Below are 18,522 nucleotides of genomic sequence, written 5' to 3' on the forward strand. Positions count from 1 at the left end.
AGTAATGGAGTAACACAGAGAGGGCATTGTTTTAGGACTAGGAAGACCCACATTCAAATCCTGGCTTACAGAGGAAGAATACAGAATAACTAGGCATTCGGTGTATTTGCCTACCTTCTCTCCCATCAGGAAGTTTACTAGGATAAAAGTGGGTGGGCTGTTGGGGAGAGGAAGTGAAGGACCAGATAAGATGTCCTAAGACACACTTTTGCTTTCTTCCATTCAACCCCCTCCAGCTTTCTTGACAAGATTTTTCTTAAGTGGTTCGCTATTGCCACCTTCCTAGGTGTGGGAGAAAATGACTAGTCCAAGGTCACCTAGCTGGCTTTGTGCCTAAGACAGGACTAAAACTCACAATCTCCCTGTTTCAAGCTTGATGCCTTAATTCAGGGGTGTCAAACTCAAGGCTTAGATCTGGCCTGCGGGGCTGCCCTGGAAACAGCGAAGGACTGGCCCACGGTGCCTCTGCCAGAGAAAACGGAGCTCCATTTTCGCTGTCAGAGGGCTGCAGGAGCCATCATGGCTGAAAATGGGACTTGGGGAGGGCCCGTGCAGCCCTCTGGATTCTGTTTTCCCTGGCAGGGGGCTAGCAAAACAAACTAAAAAGAAAACAAAAGGAGACATGTTTCCCTTTCTGCATTTGAGCATCCAAGAAGGGACAGGAAAGGAGGAAGGGGAGGAGGAAGACAAAGAAAAAGAAGGAAAGAGGGGAAGGAAGAAGGAGAATGAAGGGGGAAGGATAAAGAAGAAAGAAGGGGAGGAAGGGAAGGGAAGGGAAGGGAAGGGAAGGAAGGAAGGAAGGAAGGAAGGAAGGAAGGAAGGAAGGAAGGAAGGAAGGAAGGAAGGAAGGAGAGAGATTATAATAAGAGGGACGGTCTGAGGGGAGTCCTACCTTAGCACTTGGCCACCACAGGTGCCCCTGACACAAGTGACGTCTACCTGGCCCCCCAAGGTCAAACACAGCCCTGATGCAGCCCTCAATGAAATCAAGTTTGACACCCCTGCCTTCCTTCCTTCCTAAAATAAAACTGATTCTCTGAGATACTCTTAGGACAGCATAAAAGCATAATTTAATTAATAAAGTATATTATCTAGGGTTTGATGTCATCATTGCCTGATATATTTCTTTGTTAATCTCCTTTCCCACAGATTTGTTTTTATAGATGAGAGATGTGAATTACAGGCATTTTAGAGCTATAGACAGATGACTCATTTGACATATAAAGAGAAATATCAAATAGCCACTGAGTTTAATTGATAAAACAAGACTGGTTCCCTTAGATCAGAGGTCTCCAAACTTGGCAATTTTAAGACTTGTGGGAGTTGAAGTCGACAAGTCTTAAAGTTGCCAAGTTTGAGGACCCTTGCCTTAGATGATGGCTTCTGTTTGGTTTCCTTGAGTGCTAGATTTTGCTAAGGACATATTGCATATCTTGATTTGTTGTTGTTGTTGTTGTTGTTATGAATTTGACCTTTCTGCTCTAACACAACTGATTTGAACAAAAACCTTATGAATTGTCTGCACTTTTTCCTTTCTAGCAAAGCCAGGACTCTTTTTGAAAAGAATGCAGCCCCAATTCTCCACTTATCTGGTCTGGATGTGACTGTGGTGAAGGTAAAGACTAACAAGAGTTTTGCAGAATCTCTTTCTGGGGGGTGGGGGTGGGTATATTTTTGGTATATTTTAGCCACAACCCAGGTTTTCCTAGGGAAAAAAAGAAAATAAACCCTAGTTGATAATTGCTGTTTTTTTTTAAAAAAAACTATATCTTTTTAAAAGAAATAGCTAAGTCTTTAATTTTCAATTAAAGTATCTGAAGGATAGACATAATATAGTAATTTGGAGTATCAGCTATTTATCCCAGCATGCAGACAGAAGTGATGGTGATTCTGCTTTAAGAATCAAAATTAAAAAAAACCAAAACTGCTAAGAAATATTTGAGATTGTTTAAGAATGGTATTTTGCCTCTTTCAGAATATATTCATTTGGAAGGCTTGAGTTTGGTGTTGCGGTTGTTAAAAATGAAAGAGTGGGAAAACTTGCAATTGTTAAGCTGTGCTGAGCTAGTATCGTGAAGGTTATATGAAGAATATATTACATGGTTTTTCATTTGATGCAGGAGAGTGTTAAATGCAATGTGTTTCTGTGACCTTTCTTGCAATTCAGACAGATTATGAAGGGCAAGCAAAGAAGTTGTTGGAACTGATGGAAAACACCGACATGATCATCATTGCAGGGGGAGATGGAACAGTGCAAGAGGTACTATAAGAATTTTTCTACCCATCTTTTCTCCAGCACCTAATCTGCATTGAAAACTATTAATTTTTGATTATAAGTTTTAATCTTAATATATGGCAGCTTTGGGTTATTGTAAACTTGAGTTATCACTAGAAGAGATTGTCCGTTCGCTAAGTCTGCAGAGTATCTCAACCTATGGGGTCATGTACACAAGACATGTTCAGAAGCTCTAAGAGCCACGGTGGCGCAGTGGTTAGAATGCAGTACTGCAGGCTACTTCTACTGATTGCCAGCTGCCAGCAGTTTGGCAGTTTGAATCTCACCAGGCTCCTGGTTGACTCAGCCTTCCATCCTTCCAAGGTTGGTAAAATGAGGACCCAGATTGTTGGGGGCAATAGGCTGATTTTGTAAACTGCTGTAAAGAACTGTGAAGCGGTATATAAGTCTAAGTGCTATTATGTGTGTGTGCATATTTGTATTTAAAAGTTCCTTCCTTCCTTCCTTCCTTCCTTCCTTCCTTCCTTCCTTCCTTCCTTCCTTCCTTCCTTCCTTCCTTCCTTTCTTTCTTTCTTTCTTTCTTTCTTTTTCAGGTTATAACTGGGCTTCTCCGAAGAGCAGATGAGGTAAGATATATTTTTCTAGGGCAAACTTAATTTCAAAATTCTAGCCACCCTGAAATTTTTATAGCCAGTGATTATTACTTGTTCATATTAAATTGTAAGCCCTACTGGTTTCTTGGTGTGTTTCACCTAGCTTTCATTAATTTTACCTGAACTGATACATTTGTATCCCGTCTCCCTGATTCTTAATGATGGAAATAGAGGCTGTTATGAATTCCGTTCCACACGTGAGGGAGAACATCAGGGGTGGGATTCAACCAGTGTTACAACCGGTTCGGTGACTATGTTTTTGGATCCGGCCCACGGGCCTTGAGTTGGACACTTGTGAACTAGATTATACATCGCCACTTATTAGGAACTTCCTCCACATATTACCTTTTTGTTTAGTGGGGTGGCATTGGAGTATTTCTCATAAATGCTCACTCATTTTTTGCAACTTCACCTTGTATAATAAAATGTCACAGTGCTATTTCCTGTAGCCCAAAATTATTCTGCACAATAGTATTCTGGAAATGCAGGTTCTAGTCCCAGGTAACATCCTGTCCAATTAACTCCTTGGTCAGATAGAGAAGAAACCCAGACTACCCTGTTGTGAGGTAGGAGAAGAAAATCAATTGAGGAAGGGGACTGCAGTAGAGAATTTAATAACAGGAATGTGTGCAGGCAGAAATGATGGAAAACCATAATGAAATAAATTAGATTTTTGAGAAATGGTGCTGCAAGCTGCAGTAATCTGCAGAGATTCAGGATACTGTGGTTACATGGTCATTAAACTTAATTTGCTACAATTCTTCAAAGAGCACAGTTTATGAGGATGCCTGAGTGTGGTCCATTACAATGGCTTTTACTGTATCTTACCAAGTGTGGTTTCTAGCCAACAATTTATGGCAGCCAGCACAGGTAGTCCTTGACTTACAACTGTTTAGTGACTGTCCCAATGTTACAACAGCCCTGAAACAAGGGACTTAGTTGCAGCATCCCATGGTCACATGATTAAAATGTAGGTGCTTGACAGCTGACTCGTATTTATGACGGTTCTAGTGTCCCAGAGCCATGTGTTCCCCTTTTGCAACCTTCTGACAAGCCAAGTGAATGGGGAAGCCATATTCACTTAACAACCGTGTCACAGACTTAACAACTGCAGTGATTCGCTTAACAAATGCGGCAAGAAAAATCGTAAAATGGGGCAAACCTCACTTAACGAAGTTCTCACTCAGCAACGTAAATGTTCGGCTCAGTTGTGAGGGCTACCTGTATATCCGGGGAAATCAGGACTGCATTTGAAACTTCAAATTCTAAGCCATGACTCATCATGTGATGTTTTTTTTTCTTTTAATCAAATCACTTCTTGTATCCATTCTGTGTCCCCTTCTGTTCTTTCCCTCTAATCCAGTTGGCAGAGATAAAGATCCATTTGCAAATCTATGTGTTTAAAAAGAGTTGGTTAATTATATATTCATGTTCAACCAGCCTGATTGCCAGGGTGCTGCTGAACTTTCTTTTTACTGGAAAAGATGCTTTGAAATACAGTGTTTATTTCTGTCTCTACTTTGTTTGAAGACCAACAAGGCCCAAATGTTTCGTCTATGCCCCAGATGCTACCTTCCAGTTTATTATCGATAGCTGGTTCCCTAATGGAATCATACATTGATTGGGGCATGTGTGCCAGCTTTTGATAACAATGCGCCTAATGATTACCAAAGCCTGCTTTGGAACCAGTTGACACTTGGAGGGCTGTCAGAATAGCCTATCATTCTGACCAATTCTCTGCCATAGTCTCTCAGGAAGTATCTGCCTGTTCCATTCCATGGAGAATAGGTGGAGGGGGTGGGTGGGATGATATTAAGCAAAACTGTGCTTCCTGAAAAAGGGAATTGAATTCAGTTGATGGGACTTGTTTTGTTCTCGTTCCCAGGCATCTTTCAGTAAAATTCCCATTGGATTCATTCCTCTTGGAAAGACCAGCACTTTAAGTCACACACTTTATACTAAGAACGATAACCAAGTCCAGTAAGTATGAATTCATGGTGACATCGATGGAAAATCCATTTACTTTTTTGGTACTTAAAACAGCATGTTTCATTTTTAGTCTATTTGTATTTTGACCTTCCTTTAAAAAGAGCTTTGCATGATATGGACTCTGGTACTTTTCTAGCAATATTATGAAATCTGTTGCTGTGAAAGAGTGCCTATCTATTCCTTAATGAAGATACAAATCTCCATCTGACAGCTTAAAACCTATTATGAATAGCATACCAAGCCGTAATGTGTTTTATTTGCTTTTGGCTTTACAAAAGGTTTTACAAAACCAACCCCCCCAATTCCACCTCTTCAGTCTGCTGTCCCTGGAGTTATTGGGTGAAAGCTCAGAATTTCAAGGCAGCCACCAGAACAACAATGGACTTGTCCAAATAATCACAGGCTCAATGTGTTGGGGGTTGTGGGAAAACCATTAAGCTTGGTGTATTAGTTAGATCAACTAAGTTCTGATATGGTCATGATCTAATGGTGAGAAAAAGATACAGAGCACTTCTGGATGACTATGGGATTTGACTGAAGCCACAAACATGGAGACATATCAGCCTTGCAAGTTAGTCCAGACAAGAAGCACACTCTGTTATAGTAATAGAAATTTGCAAGTCTGAAAATACATCTCTGTCCACCTTTTCAGTCCAAGAACTAGGGAGGATTAACTTCTTCTGAGACATTTCCCATACACCCATTTTTTCAATGAACTCAGCTGCTGCTTGTTTGACCATTGTCTGGTTTTGACTCTTCCTCTTGTCTCTCAAGGTCATTCCCACATACCATTAAAGAAAAGAGCAGTTACATTGGTCCACAACAGGCTTTGGGTTTGACGGTTTTCCCAACAATTGGAGGGTAGTTCTGTCTGGAGCCTATTGGTGTTTAGAATATGGAGGCATCAAGGTCTCTTAATGAGATTGTTCCTGAATGGCCTTCGCTGTGTGTTGATCCTGAGGTTGTCCTTGGTTTTCTGAGTTCCGGGAAATAAGATGCCAGTGAAGAGAAATAATAGTGCATTAAGTCCAAGAAAGAAGCAGTCTCCAGTTTTAAGTCCTTTCAAGCATTCCAGAATGATAACTGCAGTTGAAGGTATTCAAGGTCACCAAAATATCTTGCACAACTAGAAAGCTTGCAGTCCCTATATATAATGGTAGGAGTTAAGTTTCAAGACCTTTGCTTGCTTGCTTGCCTGCTTGCCTGCTTGCTTGCTTGCTTTGCTTGTTCAAATTTATTAGCAGCCCATTATAGAAGATACTAGGTTAGAAGATGCTAATCAGGCAAGGCTGATGCTCACTTGATCCCAAGGTCATCAACACTGACCTATAGCAATCTTTTGGGTATCACATGTTCCCAATTCTATTACACAAGATGTTTTAATTGGTGATGGATTTTACTATAAGTTAAGGACTACATACTCTTGCTTGACTTCTATGTTATCCTCTATTTTTCCCTAAGGTGTATCATTGATGCCACGTTGTCCATACTGAGAGGAGAGACAGTTCAACTTGATGTATTGCAGATTAAGGTAGCCATATTTCATTTGTAAATGTTGTATTTGGGAATGTTATTTTTGTTTCTACATTTGCACGTTCTTATTTTGGGTCATATGCCATTCTGATTACTTATTTTGATAGAACCAGTTAATCTAAAAGAGCTTGTTTAATAGCAATATACGGCAAAAGAATTGTTAAGGCATGTTTAAAATATTATTATAATACAAATAATATTGCATATGTGAAAGACAGTTGCATTCACATAGGTAGCACAAGGTATTTGCTTTGTTATTTAGCTAGGCAATGCTGCTTTTAAGTTTTTAGTTAATTGTTGCAGATAACATTGCCCACTGCCAAACCGTAGAATGATTTCATTCTGTGAAAGCATATCTGGCTATCTATTTTTTGCTTACCTGCTTCATACAGTGAAAATAGTAGCCTGAGAAGGAAGAAGAGGAAGAAAATCCTTTTATTTCAGCAAGGCATATCAAGCAAAGTTGCTAAATAAACTGTTTCGCTTTTTGCTCACAAAATGAAATCGGTTGAAAAGATGGAGCTAAACTCCATTTGCATTAATTTATTATAATTTAACAATTCTTTTCTATGGACATGCCAAGATAACATACGATGGTCAGTATTTTTAATTTGTATTTTTAATACAAGCCATACATATGTATTCTGCTGATGTTCATATCACTAGATTAATGTAATTAATGTTTGGCTGCCTCTGTACAAAACAAGATTTCTGTTTTTGCGTTTTCCATTATGGAAAGGGGAACAAAGAACAGCCAGTATTTGCTGTCAATGGCTTACGGTGGGGCTCTTACAGAGATGCAGGAGCAAAAGTCAGCAAGTAAGTAAATATTTTGCTGTAACCTGTATATTACCTCTATCTTTTCTCCTGTATGTTACTTCCATTGAGACCTTGTTCCAAACTCATTGTTACCAATCTATTTTAGTCCCACCAGCCTGAAGATTTCTATTCCTTCTGGTTTTAATTCCATAAGTTTCTGAAGCTCTGATGATTAATTCCTCATTCTCAAGGCACTGCTTCTCTTTCTCTTGAGAAAAGAGTTTGAGTCATAGTATTTTACCAAGAGCCTCCCTAATTGATAGAAAGTTACTTGACACGGACTGCATGAAACGGATTTGTGGTTTCTATATAGTGGCCCTCTATGTATAATCTGTTATCAAAGAACCATCTGGTATCCATTGATCATCCATGGTCATCTATATAATATCTATTTTTGAACCAGATAGGATTGAAAATTATATATAATCACCTATACAATATAGGAGTATAGTGTTATAAGTGAGTGGCTGTAGGTTCACATGAAGACTCATATAGAGTTCTACATGAATGAACCAGTTATCTATTCTAAATGGTTACCTGTGATGACCCAGAGTATATCAGAAATATAACAAAAACCAAAATGTAAATAAAAGTCCTTTAATGCCTTCAACTTGGCTTCACTGTTTAATTGTTCACAGTGGAGGAGTAAACTATTTTTAAAATAACATTTCAAAGGAAAGAAACACAGTTCAAATTCAAAGAGCCGATAACGAAGCCAAAACCAAAAACAAACCACACTGAATAAAGTTCCACGATAGACCAGGATAGATAATTGCCAACTTCAGGAAGATAACCAGGTACAGTCTGTTGGAAGAACGCCAACCAAGATAAACCTTCTTTAGGAATAAAACACTAATTTGTCTCCAGTGTCTGTTAGCACGCAGGTCCAAACTCTTATGCAGATCTTACACCTGCGACCCATGAAGAGGATCATGGCCCTCTCCTCCCAAGTAGACCACATTTTACCCTAATCCTCTCCTCCTGAGTAGACCATGTTTTACCCTGATCCTCTCCTCCCTGAGTGCTCTAGGATGGATAGGGGATGGGCCTGGGTCCTCCTCTGACTGCTCAGAGTCAATCTCCACCAGGGGCATGACATTACCTCTCTCCCAGGTCTGAGATGAACAGTTCACTATTGCTTTCCTCCTAAGTGCTCCTCTGAAGAAATAGGTACTTCCTTTTTAGTAAACTATCTTCTGTTTATCCTGTGATAACTATTAATTTGTGATAGATGTGGAATGGGGCTGCTTTTAAAATTGATGTAAGAACATTGTGTATTTGTATGTAGGCTGATTGTGTGAATCTTCTGAGAGACAGATTGAAGCTATTGTTTCTTGTTCTATTTTAGTAGACTTCTTTTTCCTGTTAAAACTTTTTCTCTGAACTTTTCAACTTTGCCAAAGCTGATTAAAGTTTTAAGATTCTAAACCACATAAATATGAACACGCTTTGTATGGAGGGATGCTCTGGCTTCTGCAGCAGGAAGTCACCAGCTCAGTACACTTGCTTGGTAAGAAGTAAAAGCAGGACAGTATAGAAATAGCAATATGCCAGTGTTTCTCAACCTTGGCGATTCTTAAGATCTGTGGACTTCAACTCTCAGAATTCCCCAGCCAGCACAGTTGACTGGAGAATTCTGGGAATTGAAGTCCACAAATCTTAAAGTCACAAAGGTTGAGAAACACTGCAACATGCAATTAAGTATTGTAGTTCACTGGGCTAGGCTGGGTATGACATGTTAGACTGCTACATTCAGATGACCTCTAGATAAACCAGATTTTACCAAGCCACATTTGCATTAGCATGAAGCTAGAGCCAATTGCACTCTTCTTTTATGGTCTTTTTATTGTCTATCATGTACAAGTATAAAACTGTAACAAATGCTTTGGATTAAAAATGTATTTAAAATGCTAATTGCTTTCCTTAGATTTCAGTTTTGCTTTTTTTTGTTTTGCTACGTTCCAGATACTGGTATCTTGGACCTCTGAAAATCCAGGCAGCCCATTTTTTTAACACATTGAAGGTAATTATTATCAATCACTCAATATTATTTCATTACTGGAAACTAAAAAAGTTTCTGTACATCTAGTCCCCTGTTACACAATGGTCTGCTAAATGATAACAGCTATGCATAACAAGACATTTGTTCTCCTCTTCCTCCCTCCCTCCCTCCAGCCCTTAGAAGTTGATATTTAACACAAACTCTGTTATTCAGGAAACTGTTACAGGTATTCCAAAGGTGCTTTTTCAAGAAGGGACTGGACTTTCTTGTTTTGCTTTGAAGACGTTTCTCTTCTCATCCAAGAAGCTTCTTCAGCTCTGACTGGATGGTGAGCAATAGAAAGATTTATATTCCTTGGGTATAAATGGAACCTTCCATTCCTCACCATCCAGTCAGAGCTGAAGAAGCTTCTTGGATGAGAAGAGAAACGTCTTCAACAGAAAAAAAACAAGAAAGTCCAGCTGTCTTCAAAATACACCTTTGGGACAACTATGACCTGGATGTCTGGGAATTCCCATAGACAGTTACAGGTATCAATAGTAGTAACCCTCAATAGCCTAACTCTTCATTGTTGAAAGTGGTAGTGATGGTATACAACAGATAACTGCACTGTGGATCTCATTGTATCAGCTTCCATAGCACGGTTATCTATCATATAAAGAAGTACTTCCTTGTCCTGAATTTTCGCATATGTAAATTCACTGAATGATTTAAGGCTCTAAGATTGCATGTAGATCAGAGGTGTCAAACTCAAGGCCCTCAGGCCGAATCCGGCCCTTGGGGTGCTTAGATCTGGCCTGCAGGCCCACCCTGGAAACAACGAAGGACGGTCCCCCGGTGCCTCTGCCAGCAAAAATGGAGGGCCATGCGCAGCCCTCCCAAGCTCTGTTTTCAGCTGCAACAGCCTCCTGCAGCCCTCTGCCAGCAAAAACGAACTCAGGGAGGCCGCCCATGACTCACCCGGGCTCAGTTTTCAGCTGTGATGGCCTCCCAAGCTCCATTTTCACTGCAGAGGGCTGCAGGAGGCCATCACTGCTGAAAACGGAGCTCCATGAGTGACACGGAGCTGGCCACGCCCCTGGCCATGCTCTCCTGAAGGTCAAACACAATCCTGATGCGGCTCTCAATGAAATCAAGTTTGACATCTCTGATGTAGATTAATGTTATAATATATATTTGCTTGCATTCATCACCCACAGTGCCCTTTGTGAAGGAGTCGTATGTTTTCCAAATTTGAGGGAGGGAGAGAGAGTGGAAGAGAAAATAAGGTTCCAGATTCAGTCTCAGCATCTCTCATGAGATGGATATATATATGTATGTATACACACACACATACATACATGCATACATACATACATACATACATACATATATTGCTGATAATTGATAACATTTCTGAGACTTAGTTATCCATAATCTTACTTGTTAGAAGACAGCTTCTTATATTTGTGCATGCCACACAATTCTACTTGGATTGTTCATGGGAGTATAATTTTAGGTACTTCAAACAAATCCAAGGCTGCTACTCAAAATGGAACTGATGTGAAGTCATTTGATGTATGTTTTGCCAAGCAAGTGGTGGCAGAAATAAAGATCTTTTATAAAACAGAATCACGGAATGCAATTAAAATAATTGCTGTCCTATGAATAAAATAAGCAAAGGAATCAGCAAAGGAATGCTGTGATGCAGTGAGAGCCATTAAAATCTACTGTACCCTGCTGTCTTCCTTTAGTGCAATCTTCTCTTGGGGCTTTTGTTATGCTAATGATTCACCCTATTCAGTTGATGTAAGTGGTGCCTATAAATACAGCATAGAGGACTGTTACCTCTTATAGCCAGCCAGTCACAAATTGAGCAGAAGGGTTAATTGCCATAGTTTTAAAGGTCTCAAATATTGAATGATTATAATGTAAAGGAGACACATATTTTCCTGTTAAGGGCCTTGTACTGATTTCTTAACAAATAATAAAATATTCCAATGTTTGAAATGCCGCAACATAAATAATGCACATGTTTCAAAGACCTGATGGAGATCATCTCCACCCCCACCCCATCCCGCTGGTACTCGCTTCATTCACTGCCTTTCCTCATCTTGAACAACAAACAATATCTGTAATTAGTAGCCATTGTATTAGTTTGGGATGATGAACAGGGAGCACAAGGTGGGAAAAGTTTGGTTAGATTACGATGGTCTAGGATTAATATTCAACAGTTAGGGTGAGGGCTATAGTGGACAGAGACAAAATGTCACATATAATTGTAGGACTGGACAAATTGTAGGAATGGACAAAGATTTCCATTTTGAATTTTTTGGGAAGGAAGTTTTGAAAGCCTATTCTATAATTTATACAATATAGTAATTAAGTAATTATATATTTTCCAACTCAGAATACCAGTTGCTGATTTTTAACAATTCTGCCACCAAAATTTAGCTATTCTTTAAAGATCACAAAAGTTACCTGCCTTGGTTTAAACCAAAGAATCCAGAGTTTGCTTGTAGCTATGACATGGAAAGAAATAAATTATTCATTTCCATCCTATTCAACAAGGGAAATAAAGAAGTTGACAAAATGTGGACTGGATTATGCTATCCTTAGCTAAATACAAAGCTAGATAGATGTACTGTTCTATCCAATGGCTTTTTGTCAAGCTGGAGGGCATGTTTATTGCAAAGCTCTTTTCTAGACCCAATGCTGTTAATATATTTATATATTATTTGGAAGAGGGAGTAGAAAACATGATTAGCAAATTTGCACATGAAACAAAGTTAAGAGTTAGTTAGTAGCAAAATTCATGAAGAACTTGACAAGACAGATCATAAAGCAAAAACCAGCAAGGTGAATTTCAACAGGGACAAATGCAAAGCCCTATATATGGATAGGAAAAATGAAATATATGTGCATAGGATAGAGGGGGAAAGCCACTGTTATCTGTTCTTCTTTGATACACATAAAATATTGTGTGCAATTCTGGCTGTCTCATTTTAGATAGGACATTGGACTGGTGTATGACAAGATGCCTGAAAGAGGGAAAAAAAATTAAGAGGAAAGCTTGGGAACCTGTTTAGCCAGAAAAGAGAAGATTGCAGGGAAATGTGATAGCTATTTTCAACAATCATAAGGGCTCCATTTGGAGATGCAAAGAACTTATTTAGAATTATTCCAGAAGAGGGGGCAAGAAACAACGGGATTCAATTATAAGAATGTAGGCATCAGTTGAATATCAGGAATTTTTTCTAAATGGAAAGAGCTTTTTAACAATGAAACAGTGCTGGATTCTCCATCAGTGAAGGTGTTTAAGGGGAGGCAGAATGGACATCTGTGAGGGATGCTACAGTAGGGATAATCTCTGAGGGACTTTTCAGTGCTTATATTCTGTGATTTTATGATCAGTATTAAAACTGGTGTAATCGTTAAATCCTTTCATTTATTGAAACAGGAGACTAAATTAAAGTTTCTGCATGCCACTATTTCTTACTCGGAAATTCTGAGATGCTTTAGGCCATGTATTTTTTTACCTAGGTTCCATGGTTTTTTATCAGTACATGTGGTTTATTAAAAAGATAGGCATAGTCACACAGTCCATTTTACTATTTGAACTCCTTTGTAACTTTTGCTGTTTCATATTCTGCTTTCTCTGCCAGGGAGAATATTCTGTGTTTAAAGATTGCATGTTCTTGTTCTTCCTTGTGAAACATGATAGGGCTTAAGGTTGACCTGTGCATTCAGCATGAAATGACCTGAATAATTCAGTTACAAATAGCTGACAAGAGCAGAAACAGAAAATGGGATAGTTAAATGTTTCCCTCCCTACCACTTGACTCAAGACCTTATTCCCTAAATGAGAATAATAATATAATAATAGCACTTAGACTTATATTCTGCTTCATAGTGCTTTACAGTTCTCTCTAAGCGGTTTACAGAATCAGCATATTGCCCATAACAATATGGGTCCTCGTTTTACCCACCCTGGAAAGATGGAAGGCTGAGTCAACCTTGAGCCATTCAGAATCAAACTCCTGGAGTGAGCAGTGAGTTAGCTTGCAGTACCGCATTCCAATCACGGCTCTGTATGGAGAATGGAGGGCAGCTAGTAGAATAATTGAATGGAGAAAGTAGCCCTTTTCCTAACTGTGATTTTCTACCTTGCTGTCACTTCTTTGCACCTGTTTTATGGCCATCCATTTCTTCAGTCTGCGTTGGAATACTCATACATTTTCATACTGTGTTAATAGTGATGCTTTTCCTCCTTCAAGGAATGGCCTCAGAAACATCTAGCTTCCCTTACCTATTTGGGCCCTATTCCAAGGCCACCTGAGGAGCCAGAGCAGAAGATATCTCGACCTCCTTTATACATTAGGCTTTATAAGAGGCTTGCATATTATTGGACACCCACCCCCAAAGGTAAGCCAAATATGCACAAAGTTAAGTCCTGGCCCTACCAGTTGGCGTGGGTAGGGGGGGAGTTTCACCCTGGAGGTGGCTGCTAGATTGATAGCAGATTCCCATCTTCCCTGCTTGCTCTCTGGTCTCCACCTATCCATCTTTTTGGTTATCATATTGATATATTATCCTGTTGTGTATCTTTGTCATTCTTTATTTTATTGTTCTATTATTTTACCTGCATTTTTCTTCCTTTTTATTACTGTAAGGCTCCTAAGAGTAGCCCTATGGTGAGATAGGCAGCAAATAAAATTTAACAAATAATAAATAAAAGGACAGAATGATGAAACAGCAACAACAAAACCCAAGCAAAATAAAATGGTGCATTGTCTAACACTTTACTTAATTTTCTTTTCTCTCTTGGACCTCAGAAATCCCAAAGGAAGAGACTCCAGAGGCCTGGAATGAAATTCCACTGTCTGCCCTTGAATTCTCTGTCACTACTCAAAACAGGAATCTCGACCTGAAAGTAAGAAAATAGAAGTTCAAACCCTCCCTCCCTTAATAATTTTTCCCCCATTTGACCATTAGGTGCTATTTTGTGGTATATTTCTTAACTGCTAATTCCTTTACTATTGATAATCAATCCTTAAAGGCAGAAATTATCTATCACTTCAGATCTTCATTGCCATTTTTAAACCTGGTTGCTGAATCTGTTGTCTTACTTTGATTTTCTTTATGGTTATCAAAGAATGATTTTTTTTTTCACTCTGCTCCTTTTTCACTCAGATCTCCAGCTACGGAGCTTGAATATCATTTGCATTTTCAGCTATCAAATTGTGCATCCTGCAGATTATTGATGTTTCTTTCTTCAGCCTTAAAGCCACATCCATCTTCTTTCTATCAATCTTCCCTTTATTTATACTCTTTATATAGATTGAATAAAAAGAGGGGGAGTATACTGTCTTATTTCATTCCTTTGCAAATAGGAAAACATTCTATTTTGTCGTGTTCCACCTGGACTTTGTCTTTCTGATCTGTGTATAGTTTTCATATAAGGCTAATAAGATTTTCTGATGTTCCCATTTTTCTAAGTACATGTCACAGTTTGTCATGATTGACATAGGATTGACGCAAAAGACTTCCTATCATCAATGAAGCATATATCGACTTCTTTTTGGCAGTCTTTAACTTTCTCAGTTATCCAGCATTTCTCATCAATAATATCTTACGTTCTTAGCATTTTTTAAAGCCAATTCGAATATCTGGCATCACTCTTTCCATGTAGGGCTCTAACCTCTGTTTGATGATCCCAAGTATTATTTTGTTAGCATGTGAAATTAAGGCTGTTGTACAACAGTTTGCATACTGTTGTTATGTCATCTTTCTTTGATAGAGCAAGAGCACTTATATACCGCTTCATGGTGCTTTACGGCCCTCTCTAAGCAGTTTACAGAGTCAGCATGTTGCCCCCAGCAATCTGGATCCTCATTTTACTGACCTTGGAAAGATGGAAGGCTAACCTTGAGCCAGTCAGGCCCGAGTACCTGGCAGTGAGCTGAATTATCCTGCATTCTAACCACTGTGCCACCACGGCGCTATATGGTATATAGAATGTTATCTTCTAACATCTTTCTGAAATTTTTTGTTAAGTTCATTTCTGAGAGCTTCATGGCTCTCTGCCTCTCTTCAAATTCAATGGTTTGTTCAGATTTGCTTTCTTCTTTCTTGATTTTAGGCAATCACTGTTTACGTTTATCCTTAACCAGTTTATTTAAATTCCTTCCACAGTTTCTGCTGTCTTTAGTAGCTGACTCTGTCTTTTTAATCCATACACGAGTAAATGTTAGACTACCTTCTCATAAGAAAAAAACAAATAATTTTCACAAATATGCCTGGAATATTTGTGAGATGCCGGGATCTCTCTTTTGGAAATACTTAACATTTCTCTTTTGGAAATACTTGTTTCAGCGTGAAGAAGACTTCATGAATATTTGTATTGAATCGGATGCAATCAGTAGGGGAGACTACGTAAAAAAAGGGTGAGTATTAGAGAACCTGTCTTATATATCTTATCATAGCCATACAAAGAGGGTGAATAATAGAGAACATATCTACCTTATCATAGCCATAGGTTTCATTTATTCATTTGCTCTGTAAATATTAATAAGAAATATTTATTTCAAAGAGTGATTAAAGCTAAAGAAAAGATTCTGGAGTTTTCTACCATGCCAAAATTCAGTGCAGTAACAGATTTCCTTATTATTTGTTAGACTTATAGCACATCTTCACTAGAAGCTCTAGGTATCACTTTTTTTAAGTGGGCAAGGTCAAGGAACTGACATGGCAGGGATTCCAGAAATGTTTTTATCTTAGGGTAGAATAAAAGAATCTTACAAGCTTTTTCCTAACAATTCTCCAGTTCCTTCCTTATTTGCATATAGGTGTACATAGTAGCAATAACAATAGCAAATGTTCTTGGATCGCACAGATTAGGTTCAAACCTTACAGGCACGAAACTCCTTAGAAACAATTTGTCTCTTAGAAATGTGTGTACACAATGCCTCAAGTCTTTGAAAGAATGGTTCGTGTAAAAATGTTACACTGTTTTGTAGTATAATGTAAAATGGTGAACTTTATTTGATTGTACTATTTGCTTCTGAAGTTTTTTCCAGCTCCCTTTACTATTTTTTGTTTGCTCATACTGTAAATGATATGCATAAATATTTTCCTGTCTTTCTCGTATCTTGTTTTGCACAGAAGCCAAAAGATGAAGGATCCCCACTTGTGTCCTGAAGGAAGTCAATGTCTTCAGGCTAGCAAGTGTGTTTTGCAGCTTCCAGAGGTGAGAAATCAAATGCTGTGATGCACATTGAGCTGCTTTTATTCTCTCCCACCTTAGAAAAGAGTGGTGGCTTTTCTTCTTTCTATGTAAAGAGATGGAATAGATGAGTTTTGCTTAAGTGAGCTTTGACGCAGATTCTCATGTTCCTGTGGACTGACATAGTCTGATTGATCAGCATTCATATCCTTGCTATTGGTAACTACATTTTCATGTGTGTGTGTGTGTGTGTGTGTGTGTATACATATATGTGTGTGTGTGTGTGGTATTCAGCTTTGTTTGGGTATTTTCCCACGTCATTATAGTTGTGTTTTTAAAGTTGTAGCAACGTTTTGGCAGAATCTCATCTGCCATGAGAAGCCTGATGATGGCAGATGAGATTCTGCTAAAACGTTGCTACAAATTTAAAACCACAACTATAATGACGTGGGAAAATACCCGAACAAAGCTGAATACCATACATATAAATACCAGCAAAAAGTTATGTATGTATGTATGTATGTATGTATGTATGTATGAATGAATGAATGAATGATATATTGGACAATTATCATCCTTGCATAATTTTTTTTTGTCTCACTGGCTAGGTCCTGTATCACACAAAGTCCTAATGAAAAGTATTTGGGTTTTGGCATAGAATGTCATGTAAATCCAGCCAAATTTTGGCTTATTCAACACCATGATTAAGAAAAAAGCAGTGTACAGTGAAACATGAACCCAGATATCTATTGGCTGGAAAACCTAACAAAATGTTTAGTTCTGTGGCAATACAATTGAGCTGTAATTGAGGACATTATCCCATTCAGGACACGAATGTCACATCTTCGCTGCATGCCCTGGTGCTGCAGAATTCTAAGGAAAACCACTGTCAGGATGTAGCTGGAGGCAGCATGTCTGCTTTGTTGTCCTGTTGTGTGAAAAATCTCTTGATCTTTTTGTGTCGGCAGGATACAGAAGGCTCTTTAGCTATAGACAATGAAGAGCATGAAGCAATGACAGTGGAGGTGAAGCTGTTGCCCAGGAAACTCCATTTCTTCTGCGATGCCAGGAGAAAAGTAGAAATGCTTCAAGGTATATCATAATCAAAGCAGCTGGTTCAAGGTGTATTGTAATCAAAGGGCTGACTGGGATGACTGCGCAAACTGTTTAACGAACTGCATCTGAAGACTGCACAGCTTTCCTTCAGTTACGATGAAAGCCTTCCTTTTTCAAACTATGTAAGTCAGAAATTGAGGAAGAAGAACTGAGGTGGAAACATTTCGTTTTTCTTTTCATCTGGTTCCAGTTATTTCACAAAAATACCTCTGTGGCAACTGTTCCCAAATACCTCTGTGGCAACTGTTTTCCAGTTTGGTATAAACTTCCATTTGTACACCTAGTACATATGTACTTCAGATCATTGAATATGCTCCTCCTTTCCCTCATATTGCTTCCTTTCCCATTTAATAGTTGAGATATGGGCAGCCCATCGGTGTTATGCTTATGTTTAGAAAAGTGATTAAAAATTAGAGAGATGTCTCAGAGGAAAGTATTTAAAATGTAATCACTAATAACAGATCAGTGAACCATTAGACCAGAATCCTGCAGCTTGACTGGCAGCCTGCCTCTGGCACATATTATTCTACTCTTATTCTACAAAAGGAAGGATGCGAAAAAGACCAAATTTGGAACTTCTTGCATGCAAATGACCCATAATGAACATTGGATTACCTGAATGTTCCTTTTCTTCTGTGGCGTAGAGCAGGGGTCCTCAATCACGCGGTCCGCGGACCGGTACCGGGCCGCGGAACAACCCTTACCGGCCGCTGGTTGCTGGGCGCCGCCATCTTTTTTAAAAAGCGCTTCCGGGTAGAAGCTCACGAAGCGCTGTTTTCATAAAAGATGGCGGCGCCAGCGCTCGGTGAGCTTTTCCGGTAGAAAGCCATTTCTACCCGAAAAGCTCACCAGAAGCGCTGGCGCCGCCATCTTTTTATGACGAAACAGCGCTCCGTGACGCCACCGAAGCGCCTTTCGCATAAAAAGATGGCGGCGCCCAGTTGACGCTGGTACCGGGTCGCGGCGCCCA

The 18,522-nt window shown here is 39.1% G+C and overlaps 1 protein-coding gene across 2 annotated transcripts in view; it reads left to right on the forward strand.

The window, feature by feature from the left end:
- The window catches only part of AGK (acylglycerol kinase), a 48,230-nt gene that overhangs the window by 16,516 nt on the left and 13,192 nt on the right, over positions 1-18,522 (forward strand). The window contains exons 5-16 of one of the 2 annotated variants that reach the window (XM_026695069.2): positions 1,540-1,615; positions 2,168-2,260; positions 2,830-2,862; positions 4,775-4,869; positions 6,340-6,409; positions 7,151-7,230; positions 9,196-9,253; positions 13,489-13,636; positions 14,047-14,144; positions 15,587-15,657; positions 16,376-16,460; positions 17,405-17,528. In XM_026695069.2, coding sequence (XP_026550854.1) covers positions 1,540-1,615; positions 2,168-2,260; positions 2,830-2,862; positions 4,775-4,869; positions 6,340-6,409; positions 7,151-7,230; positions 9,196-9,253; positions 13,489-13,636; positions 14,047-14,144; positions 15,587-15,657; positions 16,376-16,460; positions 17,405-17,528 — 1,031 coding nt within the window. Of the gene's footprint in view, positions 1-1,539; positions 1,616-2,167; positions 2,261-2,829; positions 2,863-4,774; positions 4,870-6,339; positions 6,410-7,150; positions 7,231-9,195; positions 9,254-13,488; positions 13,637-14,046; positions 14,145-15,586; positions 15,658-16,375; positions 16,461-17,404; positions 17,836-18,522 lie in introns of those variants that run through there. The other variant, XM_087968506.1, reaches the window with a different exon arrangement.

Source organism: Notechis scutatus, chromosome 6 (genome assembly GCF_049901735.1).
Source record: "Notechis scutatus isolate UNSWTSFEM ecotype Mainland chromosome 6, rNotScu1.2, whole genome shotgun sequence".
In the NCBI taxonomy this organism is placed as follows: Eukaryota; Metazoa; Chordata; class Lepidosauria; order Squamata; family Elapidae; genus Notechis; species Notechis scutatus.